At 39.7% G+C, this 15042-nt stretch overlaps 1 protein-coding gene across 1 annotated transcript in view; it reads right to left on the reverse strand.

The window, feature by feature from the left end:
- Nucleotides 1-10488, reverse strand: part of mbtps1 (membrane-bound transcription factor peptidase, site 1) — a 40978-nt gene extending 30490 nt beyond the window's left edge. Inside the window, exons 1-2 of the mRNA XM_028585743.1 lie at nt 10150-10488; nt 373-949 (exon numbers count right to left, since the gene is read on the reverse strand). Coding sequence (XP_028441544.1) covers nt 373-604 — 232 coding nt within the window. The 5' untranslated portion in view covers nt 605-949; nt 10150-10488. The remainder of the gene's footprint in view (nt 1-372; nt 950-10149) is intronic.
- Nucleotides 10489-15042: the final 4554 nt, after the last annotated feature.

Raw genomic sequence — 15042 nt, forward strand, 5'->3', positions numbered from 1 at the left:
TGACTTTGTGTGTAGGATTCAGGACTTTTCTGCCAGGAGGACTTTCGCTGAGCAAAACTTTAGAAGAGCGGCTTGTCACTAAAAAGAGAATAGCTGGTCCACCTTAAAGGCCAGCCCATTTTAAGTGAGTTGGAGCCGATGTTGTTGCTATCTGCTTGGCTAGCCCCCTTCACTTCAACCACTTTTTTCCAAACCCCGGGATTATTCCTGTCTATTAGAAGCAATAATGTGGTTTCTTCTGTAGAAAAAAAGTTTTCAAATTACATTTTTGGATGTTCTGAATTGATTCAGAATCTTAGAAGATAATCTCTAATCTTAAATGAATCCCCCCCCCATCCCCAATATCCACCAGTTTGAACAATTTCTTCTTACCATGCTCCACCACCTTGGAGGAGAACTCCAGTTTGAGGGTTAACTGGGAGCAGTTGGAGCCAGACGATGAAGGGAGGGGCTCTGTGTTGGGGGCGTGGTCGAAGTCAGATTTGGCTCCTTCCGTTGGCTCCATCCCCACCACGGGCACGAAGCCCATCAGCAGGCCCAAAAGCATGGATGCCCACACAGGAAGCAGGAGCATCTTAAGTTGTAAAGTTCTAGCGCAAACCATCAGTCTGACCAGGCCCAAACTCCAGCAGCAGAGTGTGCCGTTTCAGAGGGGGAAAAAAAATGAGAAGCTGAAACAGACAGTGTTTCAGGTCCAGAGCTCCAAAAATGAGTCCATACTGCAAATGACCTGAGCAGCTAGATTATTTTCTTTCTGCGTTTTCTCTCCATGGTGGTAGTCCAGGGTGGTGGTCAGTGGCACAGCCAGAGTAGGAACATAGTCGCCATGCCGAGAACTGCAGGAGGCAACCAGTAAGAGCAGCAGATGGATGGGAGGAGGCTGGGAGCAGTGATGGAGGAAGACCCTGGTATCAATTTAGAGTTCCACTGCAGTCCTTTGTGTTTATATCTGAAAGGAAAAGAAAACACACCAAAATGAATAGTTAGGAGTCAGGACAGAGCTTGTTGACATTTTTGGAAATACGTCAGTGTAGTGCAAACACAATATATATTCCATACAATATCTACCTGCATTGCACCCACCAACATGAATACATTTCTATCACCTTAGATTAATGGTAAATGGATTTTGTGACCCTGCAAACAAAACATCAGAATATGGAATCAATTCTCCATTAGTTTTACAGCTGTGGCTGCAAAAAAAAAAAAAAAAAAAAAAAAAAAAAAAAAAAAAAGAAACTACATCTGACGGCTGAAATGAATGGCCTGATAATACTGTTGTTTTGAGGCCAGTACCCTACTATCAATACTTAAGAATAATGAAAATATGGGGCGCCTGGTTAGCTCACTTGGTAGAGCGTGCGCCCCCATGGGCAGAGGCTCGGTCCTCGCCGCAGCAGTCGCGGGTTCAATTTCGACCTGCTTCCCTTTACTGCATGTCATTCCCCCTCTCTCTCCCCTTTCAAGTCTAAGCTGTCCTGTCAAATAAAAGGCCTAAAAATGACACACAAAAAAAAAGAATAATGAAAATATAATAACCCTTAGTCATCGGATATTTCAAACCCAAACATTTTTTGCAATGAATCTTTAAAATTAGTTTTAAACAGTTAGGAAGACATGTCTTGGCCAGGTTGTTCTATAGTTAAAACGATAAAACTTTTTTTTTTTTTTTTTTTTTTTAAATATGTCGCAGTAAATAAGACACAAAGATAATCTTTAACAATGGTGTTAACTGAAAATCAAATAATAAACCGATGTAAAAAAATAAAATAAATAAAAAACATTTATTTTAAAATGAGCCCAGCCCAATCGGCCGGCGACTTGATTGGACACTGCAGCTCAGGTTGGAAAGCTGTATGTTTATCTATCCTGCTTCTGTTACACATTTGCGGGAACCAATCCCAAACTGGCATGTCCGCCTGGCGCACTATTGGCTGGTTTGACACGATGACGATAGAGAAGCGAAGGCAAGCAGCTTTGTGTTTACATTCAACGGGCACCGAAGCGCAGCAACCTTAAAAAGACTTCAAATAGAGCCCGACCGATAAAGGATTTTTAAGGCCGATATTGATACAAATATTTGGCGATTTAAAAATCCGATATTCAGATACATATTTTTTTTTAAATATCCAGAGGCGCGTAACAAAACATAAACAGATTTCCCTAACATTAGTTATTTGTTGTTATTTATGAGTCCTCTCTAAAATAATGTAATGCAGTTTAAAAATAAACTTGTTTGTTTTATTGTCACAACACAACAGAGAAACCTCAAAATATATTAAAGTTCTCATAAATAAAATGTATAAAAATACAAACTTAACATATGAAACTTAAAGTCCTATGAACAAAAACACAATAACAAAACATTTTTTTTTTGTTGCCAACAGGGACGCTGTAGAGCGCCTTCTGGTGGACAAACTATGCAATGGCAACACTCATAACATGGTTGAAGGGTGTTTCGTCCGCTTGTATTTCATTTTTTAAATTTATCGGCCATTACAAATGCCGATACAGATAGTTTGGAAAATGCCTAAAATCGGCTCGCCGACATATCGGTCGGGCTCTAATTTCAAAGGCAAGTTTTGGAACAGAAACTTGCCCTGGAAAAATTCCTACGAAAGGATTTTTTTTTAAAAGGACTAATGTTCAATCTTAAAAGACTGAACTTGGTCTGGTGATAGCCAGACTAATAGCATAAGGCTGTAACAGCAGAACCACTGATGGTATTATTGAATTGAGCAAGGTTTTTATTACTTATGTGTTTGACTTCTCATGTACAAGACCTCAATTGTATTTTTCTTTCAAAAGTAGCATTGTCTCACTTCAAGAAAATATATACATAGAAACATTGAACATGGCTACACTTTTCTTTTTGCACATCTGCCAGCTTTTATACAATGCAGATATGACTACGTCAGCCCTTATATATCAGTCCGGCTTATTTGTTATCAACCAAAACCTACTCAGTCGTTCCTTGGCCTCAGGTCCATCTGTCCATCGGAAGGTTATGAAAATCTGTTCATATGATTTTGAGATCTGTTGCCGACAAACCAAATTGAGGCAAAAACATCCCCTTTGCAGAGATGACAAATTGGTATATGTTCTTACATAGGGCTGGGCGATATGGCTGAAAACGGTATCACGATATAAGTGTTTCATATCGGTCGATATCGATAATTATTGATATTTTTTCATGACCTATTTAAAATAAGGACCAGGAGAAAATATATTAAATTTAAACATTTTTATTTTAAAAACTTAACCTTCCTCTGATTATAATCCCCTCAGTTATAAAAGCAGAAATGTCAACACAACCATGGAAAACACTCAAATAATTAAAATGTAAACGGGTCCGAAATCACAATGAACACTTAACAATTATCTCTTAACATTAAGGTGCAAAATTAAAGAATAAGTAAGAAATGCTTAATAAAGTGTCATAAAATAGTGCAAAGTGTTAAATGTAAGAAACCTGAGAAGGAACTATTTTCTGCAGGTTTAGTGCTAGGTTGGTAACCTGGCTTCTGGACAGTGCTCAGCATGTCTGCCTTCGTTATTTCTTTCTAGCGTTTAGTAAGGCGCTGATGCAGAGTACCTCTCCATGGTGGTCTGCTGCTTGTAGTGTTTAGTAAGGCGCTGATGCAGAGTACCTCTCCATGGTGGTCTGCTGCTTGTAGTGTTTAGTAAGGCGCTGATGCAGAGTACCTCTCCATGGTGGTCTGCTGCTTGTAGTGTTTAGTAAGGCGCTGATGCAGAGTACCTCTCCATGGTGCTCTGCTGCTTGTAGTGTTTAGTAAGGCGCTGATGCAGAGTACCTCTCCATGGTGCTCTGCTGCTTGTAGTGTTTAGTAAGGCGCTGATGCAGAGTACCTCTCCATGGTGCTCTGCTGCTTGTGCCGTGTTGCAGCTGCAGATGTTGTTGGACGTTGCTGGCGAATACAGCTGTGCTCCAAAGTGTGAGCGCGGCTAAGGTGGTAAAACAAGTTTGTGGTATTACCAGTGTTGGTGGGGACGACGGTCTTGTATAATGTGCTGACGACATTGGTCTGACTACGGTCAGACTTATAAAATCCCCAAAACTGCCATACTGACTTTTCCTGTTTTATCAACAATTTCCTCGCTCGCAGCAATGTGGCGCAACCAAACTTGATATTGTTACATGATTGGCTGTTAAGAGTGTCACTCCCTACGTTGCTAGGTTACAAGAAAGTGAGTGCCTTTGTTCATGCAACCAAACTTGCTTCACAACCTATGGTTTCTTCTGATGAAGAAAAACAAGTTATCGAACGTTTTATCGACCGCATTTTCTATTGATAACGTGTCTGTCGCGAGACATATCGTTATATCCCCAGCCCTATTCTTACACCTACAACACCAGTGTTCAGGTGTTTCCATTTCTATCCCCTCATGCAGTGTTCGTCGAAAGGAGCGTTTCCTCTGCTGTGCCAAGTGGAAAAAAAGGAGGTGTTGGGGGTGCAGAGAGATGTTGAATGTTGTGCGAACCACTCCTCCCTCATTAAGCCACTCAGAGAGTTTCAGCTGCCCTCAGGGAACAACACTGTTACTAGATAGAGCACGTACAATCGGACAATACACAGATTTAGCAGGGAGCGGAAAGTCATTCAGGGAGCAGAGGCCAAGGCGAGAACGCGCACAGCAGACAGCCGCTGTTGTGCTGCTTCCCCCCCCCCAGTCAAATATTAATTTTTATATTCAAAAGGTCTATTGTATTTACACAGCCCTAGTACACTAGATAAAACGTTATCTTACCTGCAAGGATGACATGGCTTACTGAGTTATACAGAAGCAGCCAACAACACTCAGCCGGAGGCCCAGTGAAGAAACTGAACACTGATGACCATGAGCTGCTTAAAAACAAACCCATCAAAAACTTCTTCGTGCTGAAATGAAACCCATCCGGGTAGGCCTATACAGATCTCACATACACACTATGGATAGACAAAAACACCAACCAGCACAAAAAGAATCAGCTAGGCTGCCTGAGATGACCTGGAACTGGGTGATACAACTGATCATGATACATGAATCCCACACACATTTGCCAAGCTAAACACCAGAGCTCATGAGAACCAGCTCCGGGATGAATAAGAGTCCAGCCCAGGTTACGTAAGAGGACCTCCCTTCCTGTAGAGCCTGGAACTGCCTCCTACCTTACACCAGAGGGACACAGAGGATGGGCTTTCAGGTCCTATAGTACTGTATACTAGGGCAATATCGATATCGAGGTAGGCTATTTGGTCAAAAATTTCGGGATACTTGATTTTCTCCATATTGTTGTTCTTATTCATCGCATATTTTCTTTTACATTTAAGCACCCACCCATCTTCATTTTCATGTAATGAAAACAAAAAAAAAATCATTTTTGGGAATGATTTGATCGATTAGGATTCACAAAACCCACTCAACTACTGTGTGCTATGAACCAGCTGCTCTCTGACTGCTGAGCTTTATTGCTGCGCAGAGCATCTGTGCAACATGTTCTAGAGCTGAGTGTGCCGATATGCAGTAAGCAGTGTGTGTGTGTTTATTTCTGTAGTCTATTTTGTCCAGGCAGGCATGGCTCTATTGTCAGTAGGGTTGGGTACCAAAACTCGGTGCCAATAGGGAACCGGTACTGACGTAAACGGTAATAACGAGACCGAATAAGAACGAAAGTTTCGGTGCCTCATTTCGGTGCTCGACTTTACACTACACCTGACAGCATGTAACGTTAGCCTACCTTTAGCTAGCAGCTGGATTAATCACGGTTAAAATGCTGACAGCTAACGTTAAACAGTGTAAAGTGTGACTGTATTTCACTGTGGAGGACTTCTACAACGGGATGTAACAGTCTGCTCTGCAGCGCAGCAGCTGCCTTTGTCGCAATTCATAGATATACAGTATGTTTATATGGTCGGAATTAAACAACACAGACGGTGCGTTCACTTGCAGCTGCCATTGTCGGAATTAAACAACACAGATTCACTTAAAACAGGTAGCCTCGTGGTGCATTCACAGTAATTGCAAAATACCCTTTTCCCATCTGGGGTTCAACAGCAATTTACTGCTGAAATAAGTTATTGTTATAGTTATTACATTATTATTAAATCTTTAATTTTGACCATGGCCTTAGCAATAAACAAGTCACTGACTGTTGTTTACTACCCTTATTTTTTTTCTTCTTTTTTTTTTTTTTTTAACTTTATTGAAAAGTACCGGTTCAGGCACCGGCACCGTTTTAAAAGTATCGATTTAGCACCGAAAAAAAAAAAAAACAAATGATACACAACCCTAATTGTCAGGCTGTCATTACAAATCAAACACCACCATCAAACGACAAAAACATGTTAACAACCCCATATATATATATATATATATATATATATATATATATATATATATATATATATATATATATATGTGTGTGTGTGTGTGTGTGTGTGTTAACAGCGAGAATTGCTACAGTATGAGGACAAGAGCAAAAACAAACATGGCACAGTAGTGTATAAACAAGTCTAGGTTCTGTTCCGCCCCAATGTATGGTGATAATATCTAAACCTGCATTTAACTATTAACTCACTTGAGTATAATGTAAGCCGTCTGGTTCTCCTGTTGATGGCCTTGTTTCCTCTATGGAGACTGTAACACTAGCAAACATTAGGAAACTTAAAAAAAAGGGTAATTTCATTGTTGTTTTTTTTAACCTATTTTTCTATGCATTGGTGTTTAAGTGACTAACGTGAACAAGAATCTTTGAAATTAGTCCAGTATTGAGCGAGAACGCTGTAAACAGCAGCCGCGAAACGGGCTGCAATGGTATCCTATAGGAAGCGCTTGCTTAATACTGGACCAATTTCAAAGATTGCTGTTCCCATCAGCCACTTAGAAAGAAAAACAGGAAAATAGGGTGCCTGTTGAAAAAAACAAAACAAACTAAGTTACCCTTTAAACTACATTCTAGCAAGCCTTTCTAGTTAAATGTGTGTTAAAGTATGTTTATTGTGCGACATTATTCAAATCTGTATTAAAGAGACGGCAACTTTTGTGAAAAATCACAGCCAATAAACAAAGGTCTAAAGTTGTCTGTCTCCTAACTTTTAGCACCAAGTTGCTCATATTATGCTTTAAGTTTCCAAGTGCAGAGGAGTGAACTGGTTTGCTCTGTCCGGACAAAATACAGTAAACATGGCTTTTGGCTAAGTGGTGATAATGCTTTTGCAGTAGTGTACTAGCAAGTGTTTTACAGGAAACACCGGAGCACACATTGACAAAACTAATTAGGTTTATATTAGTCAAAACTTAGGTAGTATATCCTTGACGTTCCGCTTCCGGGATTGCTCGGGTGCCGCAGGAAATTCCGCCGGGTGCATACTAGGGTTGTGCCGATGGACGATATCGATATCATCGTCCATCGTGATGGCTGGCCGACATCACGATAGAGAGCCACCATCGTGATGCCACACTCCTCACCCTGTCAAACACACTAATCCTAGTCGCGGGCGCTGGACGAGAAATTGACAAATGCGTCGGTCTTAAACTAGCAAAGACACAAAGACAAGACATAGGGCTCCTTAAGTGGAAACTACTTTTTCCCCCTTTACGTGCAACCTATTTGTGAAAAAGACCATCGCTTTGAGCAGACCGGATTGGCTGTAGTGATACATACTCTCTCTCTCTCTCCCTGTCAGTTGTAGCTCGCTCTACCTTCTAGTAACGTTGGACACAGCGGTCTCGAGTGAGAGAGAAAGCGTTAACGTGGAACGCTATCAGACTTTCCTTTCTCCCCTCATTGGACTAAGTTTGTCGACACTACTCTGTGCGCGCATCAATAAGTAAGTCTGAGGTCCTGTAGGTACGGGACGATGTTATGCAGGATTTATGAACGTACGTTAGCAAAGTAGGCTAATTCACAAGGGTGCTATTTTATGTGTGAGCTAATATTGCGCATCTGTTCATGTGCACTGCAAGAGTTATCTGCTTCTGTTTACTGAATGCGTTATTCAGTGCAAACATAACCGAGAATGTAGTTTAAACTCAGTAATGATGGTATATTAGGTTATTACTGTCACTCTGTTGAAGGCAAACGTCCCACTGTACTGTTGTTACGCAGATCACGGACATCTGATTGACTTTACTACACCGTACTTAAGTGAAAGTAGGTCAAGCTGTAAAACCTACCAGCAGGGCAACATTTACAGAGGGCATTTACATGTATGTCTAATCGTTTCTATGTTAACTGTTGGCCCATACTAGTAGAAAAAAATATTTATGTAAAGAGATATGAGCTGCTACAATTCTGAACAGAACGAGGCCAGAGAACCAGAGATATCATCTTTTTTTATATTGTATAGTCTATATCCACAATGTTCCACTTCTGGGATTGCTCCGTTGCTGTTGGAAATTACGCCCAATTTCACTCTTTGGGTTTGTGTTGGAATTTAAAACACTGGTGGATTTATGAGGACTATGGTTAACCGCTCAGATCTCTGCAAATCCAGACAGCTAGCTAGATTATCTGTCCAATCTGAGTTCTCTCTCGCACGACTACAACAACTTTTGAACGTACACGTTCCACCAAAACAAGATCCTTCCCAAGGCCATTTTGCAGCGGCTCTGTGCGGAGCTTAGCGCCGGCCCCATGACGATTGTGATTTGTTTAAAGAAATGCCAATAAAACAGGGTACGATTTTCTCCCATCCCGGAATGCTATGTGGACTAGCCAGACCCTCCTCCGCAGCACCTCGGAGGATGTTCTGGTAAAGTGAGACAAGAAATTAGGCTACACAAAATCCTCATCCTTACTTTCATTATGTGTGTGTAGTCACATTGCTACCCCTGCTCAACATTAACGATCCAGTAGATCATATCTGCAGTCATGGGTCTACGCAAGTGATAGATGAGCAGACGATGTCCTTAAAAGCCCCTGGCTGGTGTAGTTTTACAGGAGGGGGCTTAATCACCAGTTGTGGGAGTTAGTGTGAGACAACAATACAGCTAACAACTACTGGTTTAGACCAAGGGCTGTAAAAATAGCCCCACTGGTTAGGGTAGGGCTGTAAAAGACAGGCTGGGGCTACCTGTGTCAACATAACACCAAGCCACAAACATGGCATCAATCCTCCAGGCAAATATAGATTAGTAGCTAGGAAAAGACCCCCCACCACCACAATCGGAGGAATCCCCAGCAGTGTTAGCAATATACAGGAAGTGAAATGGAGTCGTTGTTGTTAGCAGAAGGGTCTCTTAGAAAAACTACTTTTAGTAGAAATTTGGTGTAAATTGTACCAGTTTCATCAGAAACCCTCCCTCCGTCAAAAACAATGACACCAAAGCAGGAATAAGTATTAGAAAGATAGACTACTCGAGGGGAAAGAGCAGCTGTTTTGTTGCTAAACATGTAGAAAGCTGTCTAACGTTACAGTGTTTAATTATTACAATTAAGGGTCCTTGGTTTGCAGGGCACACAACAGCCTAACTTCCTATGTGTTTTTCACTAATGAAACAGACTTCGTTTTGTTCTGTGCAACGTTAGTGTTCGTGGTCAACTCCCTGAGCAAACCAAACACACTACACACGCGTTCGAATGCCTTTAGTTTACATTAGAGGGTGCATTCAAGAGCTAACGTTAGTGGAACCAGGATTTAACGTAACATAACAAATGTCAGCGTCGGTAGGGCCATGAAATTAAATAACAATGTTACGTTACTGCTTTCCAACGCGACACATTTATTCAAAAAGACTGAATCTGGAAAAACACGTTAGTTAGTTAATTAACGTTAGCTAACTAAACCAAATGACAAAACAAAGCCGTGTAGCTGCATAGAAATTACGACTTCATCAGTATAAACAAAGCAAGCATCAGAAGACACATGCTGGAGGCTGAGGCTAAGTAAATCTCAGGACAATTATCATGTCGACAGTAAATAACGTTAACGTTATTTGAAAACCATGAAAGCACGTGTTAATGTCGCGAAAGCAACACTTAACGTTAGCCATCAAAAATAGGTTTAGTAAACAACAAGACATGCTTTAGGCATTTTTTTTTTCAGACCCAGCAGTCTAACGCATGTAACAGTGAGAGCGCTAGCTAGCTAGCTTAGTAATATTTTGCAGTATCTGCTGGTGGTTTTGTGTGTTGATTATACTCACCGAGCTGAACAACGTCTCACACGTCACAGTTTTCTGTATGTATTTTCACGGTCCGTGTATTGATACGCGGGTAGCTACTCGGTAAGGTAGTTTATTCTACACCGAACAAAAGCTAGCAGCAAACTCACTAAAGCTACAAGCGCAGACCAGAGCAAGCGCTGACGTCTTGTTGTGACGGGATGCCAAGTTTGGTTAACTTATCCTCCTAAACCGCCGAGCACGATCAGCTCATCCATACATTTCAGATAATATCGTATAGAGATGGCAGTTTTTCCCGTAATGTTTTCGTAGAAACTGTGACCTGCGTAATCATGATGACTTTCCTCTTGTCTTTCAAATGCACATTTGATCATAGTGTGTAAACTAATACTTTGTATGAAACCTGGCAACCCCCTATGGCTTTTAAGTCCAGCCTTCCCGGTCACACTGCTGTTTTGCCAGCAGTGGGCGCTGTTTACTGTCAGGAAACAGGACTGTAAATAAGACGGACACAGCAGCAGTGCATCATTTTAAACTACGATTTAACATGCTTATTTCACCCACTGTAATGTAAGATAGCCTACAACCCCAATTTATTAATGTACTCACTATCACTAGATTTTATTTTGGATTGAACCGTGGCGGTATGGCCAGTTACAGCTTGTAGTACTTCAACTTTAAAAGTTTGAAGTAATTTAGACATTTAAATGGCTATTGGTGCAGTAGTCTCTTAACAATAAAATACAATGTTTTCATTACCAGTCAGCCTTACTTTCATCAGCTGTGAATAAACTAGGTAATGTAATGTGTATCCCAAAAACAATTCATATCTCAGTAGATTTCAACAAGCCATATGCTGTAATGTGCAGTAAGGCCACACATTATTTTTAAGCATTTTGGGTTTTGTTAAATATGCTAAAGCATATAAATGAAATGGAAATACATCTATGGTGGCTTGTGGCAGCCAGAAAGGTCTTTGTCCATGTACTAACAAGTAGCCTACCAATCTTGAAGCCGCAGAGCATTACATTTTTTGGCCATTTGCGGGCAGAAAGATTCCACAATAAGTTGACACACACAATGCTGACATGCATTACTACGGCTAACATGCTAACAGTTGCCTATGTACTCATCCAATGAAAACAGAGCAATATTATCAATTATTTTGAGGTAACACATACTGTATGTCCAATATTCACTTCCTATTTATCTCTGTTTTGGCCTCCACCAACTCCTTAGAAAAAAAATAGATCTGGGTCTTTACTTACTTACACATAAACATATGTGATCTGTTGGACCAATCCCAAACAAGAGAGTAGTGTCATAATCCAAATTCAATCTGGCAAATCAGGTTCGAGTGTTTTATTGGCACATACAACTCACCGTTTAAAAAAATAAAAAAAGTTAATGGTAGAAGAATCAAAGTGTTATTCATTTTAGACACACAATAAAAATAAAAATAAAAACAAACTTTTCAGGTAACAGTGATGAGTTGGCTACTTCATTTAGGACAGCATTTATATAAAAATCACACAGGCACTGTATATAAAAAAACAAATATGAAAAAGGAAACTTTTACAAATGTGCTGGCATTCTGCAAAACTGCTAATGAACTGATTTGGTTATTCACTGAACATGGTATACAAAAGGCACTCTGCAATGTTGTTCAACCACAGCCATTCCTTTGAGTCCAAATGATTACTTTGTGACGGTGATTCTTAGAACTGAAATTTTATAACAGGTTACAAATGTTTATTTCATACAGATGATATGCTCTAGGAGCAATCATTGAACTAACTACCAGAACTAAGGCCACCTCGTCATACTGCATGTTGCAGACAGTATGACAAAATCTTTCTTTTACGATGACCACAGCGGTTTTCTCTGTGAAGAAGGAAACTTTTTAAATGCACATTTTTAAGCCAACGGGCTGATATATTTTGGGTGGAGAATCTCTGAAAATGTAGACGGAGTAAATATTTGAGTGTATCACTACCAGTTCCAATGTTAGCCTCACCTAAAGTATTTTAATAAACAATTTTTCTCCCACCAAGAGGTGAGACATCAGGCAGATAACAGCAGTAGGACAAGAGAATATAAGATTTTAAATCTGACTTACATCAAGGAAATTGGAAAGATGACGGAGCATCCTGGAACGAGCAAAGGACAAAAGGACAAAAGACAAAAAGAAAGACAAAACTGAGGTCGGCTGACATGGCTCGGTTTGGTTTCCAGTATGTGTTCAAAAGTTCACAACAGTAACACACTTTATAAGTCTGGGGTAGATCACAGCAAAATACTCATATAAAAGAAGAAAAGACCACACTGTAGCAACCTGGGAGTCTGGGAGTGATCTGAAGGGACATAATACATAAAAATGCAGTGAACAGGTCCAATAGAGAGTGAGATTGCAATTTAAAAACAAAATTCAAAATTCAACTGTATAGATTAAGTGCTTTGTCAAATAAAAGGAGAAAAAAAAGCAACAAAAGACAAGAAACTTTTCCCTTTTTTTTTTTAAAGAAAGTTGTGCTACTTTTGGGAAATATTGAATAATCACATCAATATTGTGGATTTAACAAACTAGGGTTCATCTTTAGGCAAGCCTGTGGAATTTATTCTGATTTAAGTGCACTTACAAAAGGGTAGCCTTTCCACACTTCCAAACATAAGCATACAATTGCATGTGCTAGGTTTTGTAATTCAGAATCTTTTATAATCATACACACTATTGATCATTTGATTTACCTCTACATGCTCAACATTATCTTCAGTGGTTTCCTTAATCTTGGGTCACGAGTCTAGTAAACACATTTAGAAGGGTTGTTTTTCTGCCTAAGAGCTCCTGTACTATGCAACCGCTAGAAACTAAAGGAAATGCTGACACACTCCCTCTCCTAAAGGCAGGGTCGGTAACTGTTCCAATATACACTTTTTTTTATATATATATATTGTTTTAAATGGTCTTTACACCACTACAGCAATAAATACTACTTTCACATCTTGCTACCTTTTCAACATTACCAACCCTGACTTTAACCTTTGTTCCATTAGCTTCTGTCTAAACTTTCTGTAATGCACCCATATCAGTCACTCTGTATTCTGTGCTAAAGAGGCATCTACCCCTTATAACTGCTGCAAAATTTCCAAAAAAATGTTTTTCTTTGTTAAAATGACTATCACATTGACAGCATGGCAATGGCTATGTTGTTGCTGAATGCTAACAAGACGAAAGTCTTCGGAGAAACCCCACTGAGTGACAGATGTTGGTGAAACAGAGGCCAGCTGGGAAAGATGTCAGGGCTTGGGTTGCACCAGCTGTTTGTAAATCCATTAATACGTTACTACAACGTTTACTAGCTAGTTTCATACTAGTGACTTCCCAAATCAAGTTGCACCATTCAAACCTAAAGACTTTTCTAAGCTCGTGAAGACTTTAGTAATGTGTATGGAAACAGGACACTCAGATTCACTGTAGCATCACAAGCTGGAGCAGAACTTCCAAAATGAAGTTTTAGGGGGCCAACAATATCTTAAACTTAACAGTATTATTTACTATTATTATTGATTTATTTCTATCTATAAACATGGAGAACGTTGTTAAAGAGTATTGATGCAGTTTTGAGTGGTTGGGAAAGATCTGATTATACTAATCCAACTAAAATTATTGTTTTTGCCATAACAATTGTAATTTAAGGTTATTTTCTGAAATGTAATTTAGTCTTCCCAGTTAACATCATTATTAAAACAGAATTTTGATCAAGTGTCGGGTCAGATAACTCTTTTACTCTTCAGTTTGAACGGGCTATGTGCTAGCAGGATCACTTTATTTCTGATTATTTACTTTTAGAGATGCACCGATAGACCGGCCCCTGACCGGAATTGGCCGGTTTTCACGTGCTCAGCCATGACCGGCGACCGGCGGGTCAGTCTGACAAATGCCGATTTCATGCCGGTCAACGCTACAATTAACTGACAAGAGAAGTTATATGAGTTACAGTTCTCAAGGACGCACACACACACGCAGAGTCTCTTTTTTCCTTTCTCTCAACTTTTGTGGTGCAAAGCTCGTGTCCACGCTATTCTCGCACATGTAGGGAACCTCGTGAATTAACCTGCAACATGTCAGCTGTTTGGAAATTCTTCAGCGTGTGTGCAGACAATAACAAGTTTGCAATATGCAACACCTGCAAGGAAAAAGTAGGGCGTGGAGGGACAACACCAAAAACAAAAAATCAAATTTTTTTAGTTGGATATTGGATGTAAAAAGAAGGAAATGGTTCTGACATTGCACTTTAGATGTGTGTGAATTTCCCACACCAGGAGTAATTTATATAGTTCTATTTTATAGTGATCCATTATCTGTTTAAAAAATTGTCTATGTTCTGTGCAAAATGTTCTATTAAAGAAAAGATAGAAAAGAAATATTTGCGTGTGCTGTAAAGTGGTTAGAAAAAATGAAATTGGCTAAAATCGGTATTGGCTGGCCTAACTCAAAGAAAATCAGAAATCGGGATTGGCCTAAAAAGTTTTCTTTTTCCCCAAATTGTGGTTACTGAACTAGGTTTATTTATTTATTTTCTATCGCTTTTAACCAGTCCACTTGGGTTACGGTCCTTGTCAAAGATTATGTACATTCATGTTATGTTAAAAAGGTCAACAAAAATATTGTTGGAAAAAAAGAAATACTAAAAACTAAGTTCCAAGAAAGAAGCAAGAACTAGTTTGAGTGATGCAACCCGCTTTAAATTGGTGATGTGTAAATCCCCACTTAGTTTATCACTTCTAACTAATTCAATAAATTGAATAGGCTAAGTTTGAACTTACAAAGAACTGGTGCAACCGGCAGCAAAAAGATCTTTGCCTTCATTGTTGTAGGTGCCATTCTCACTGTAACCAACAATGCAACTGTAA

The sequence above is a fragment of the Perca flavescens genome, chromosome 8 (assembly GCF_004354835.1).
Source record: "Perca flavescens isolate YP-PL-M2 chromosome 8, PFLA_1.0, whole genome shotgun sequence".
NCBI classification, from domain to species: domain Eukaryota; kingdom Metazoa; phylum Chordata; class Actinopteri; order Perciformes; family Percidae; genus Perca; species Perca flavescens.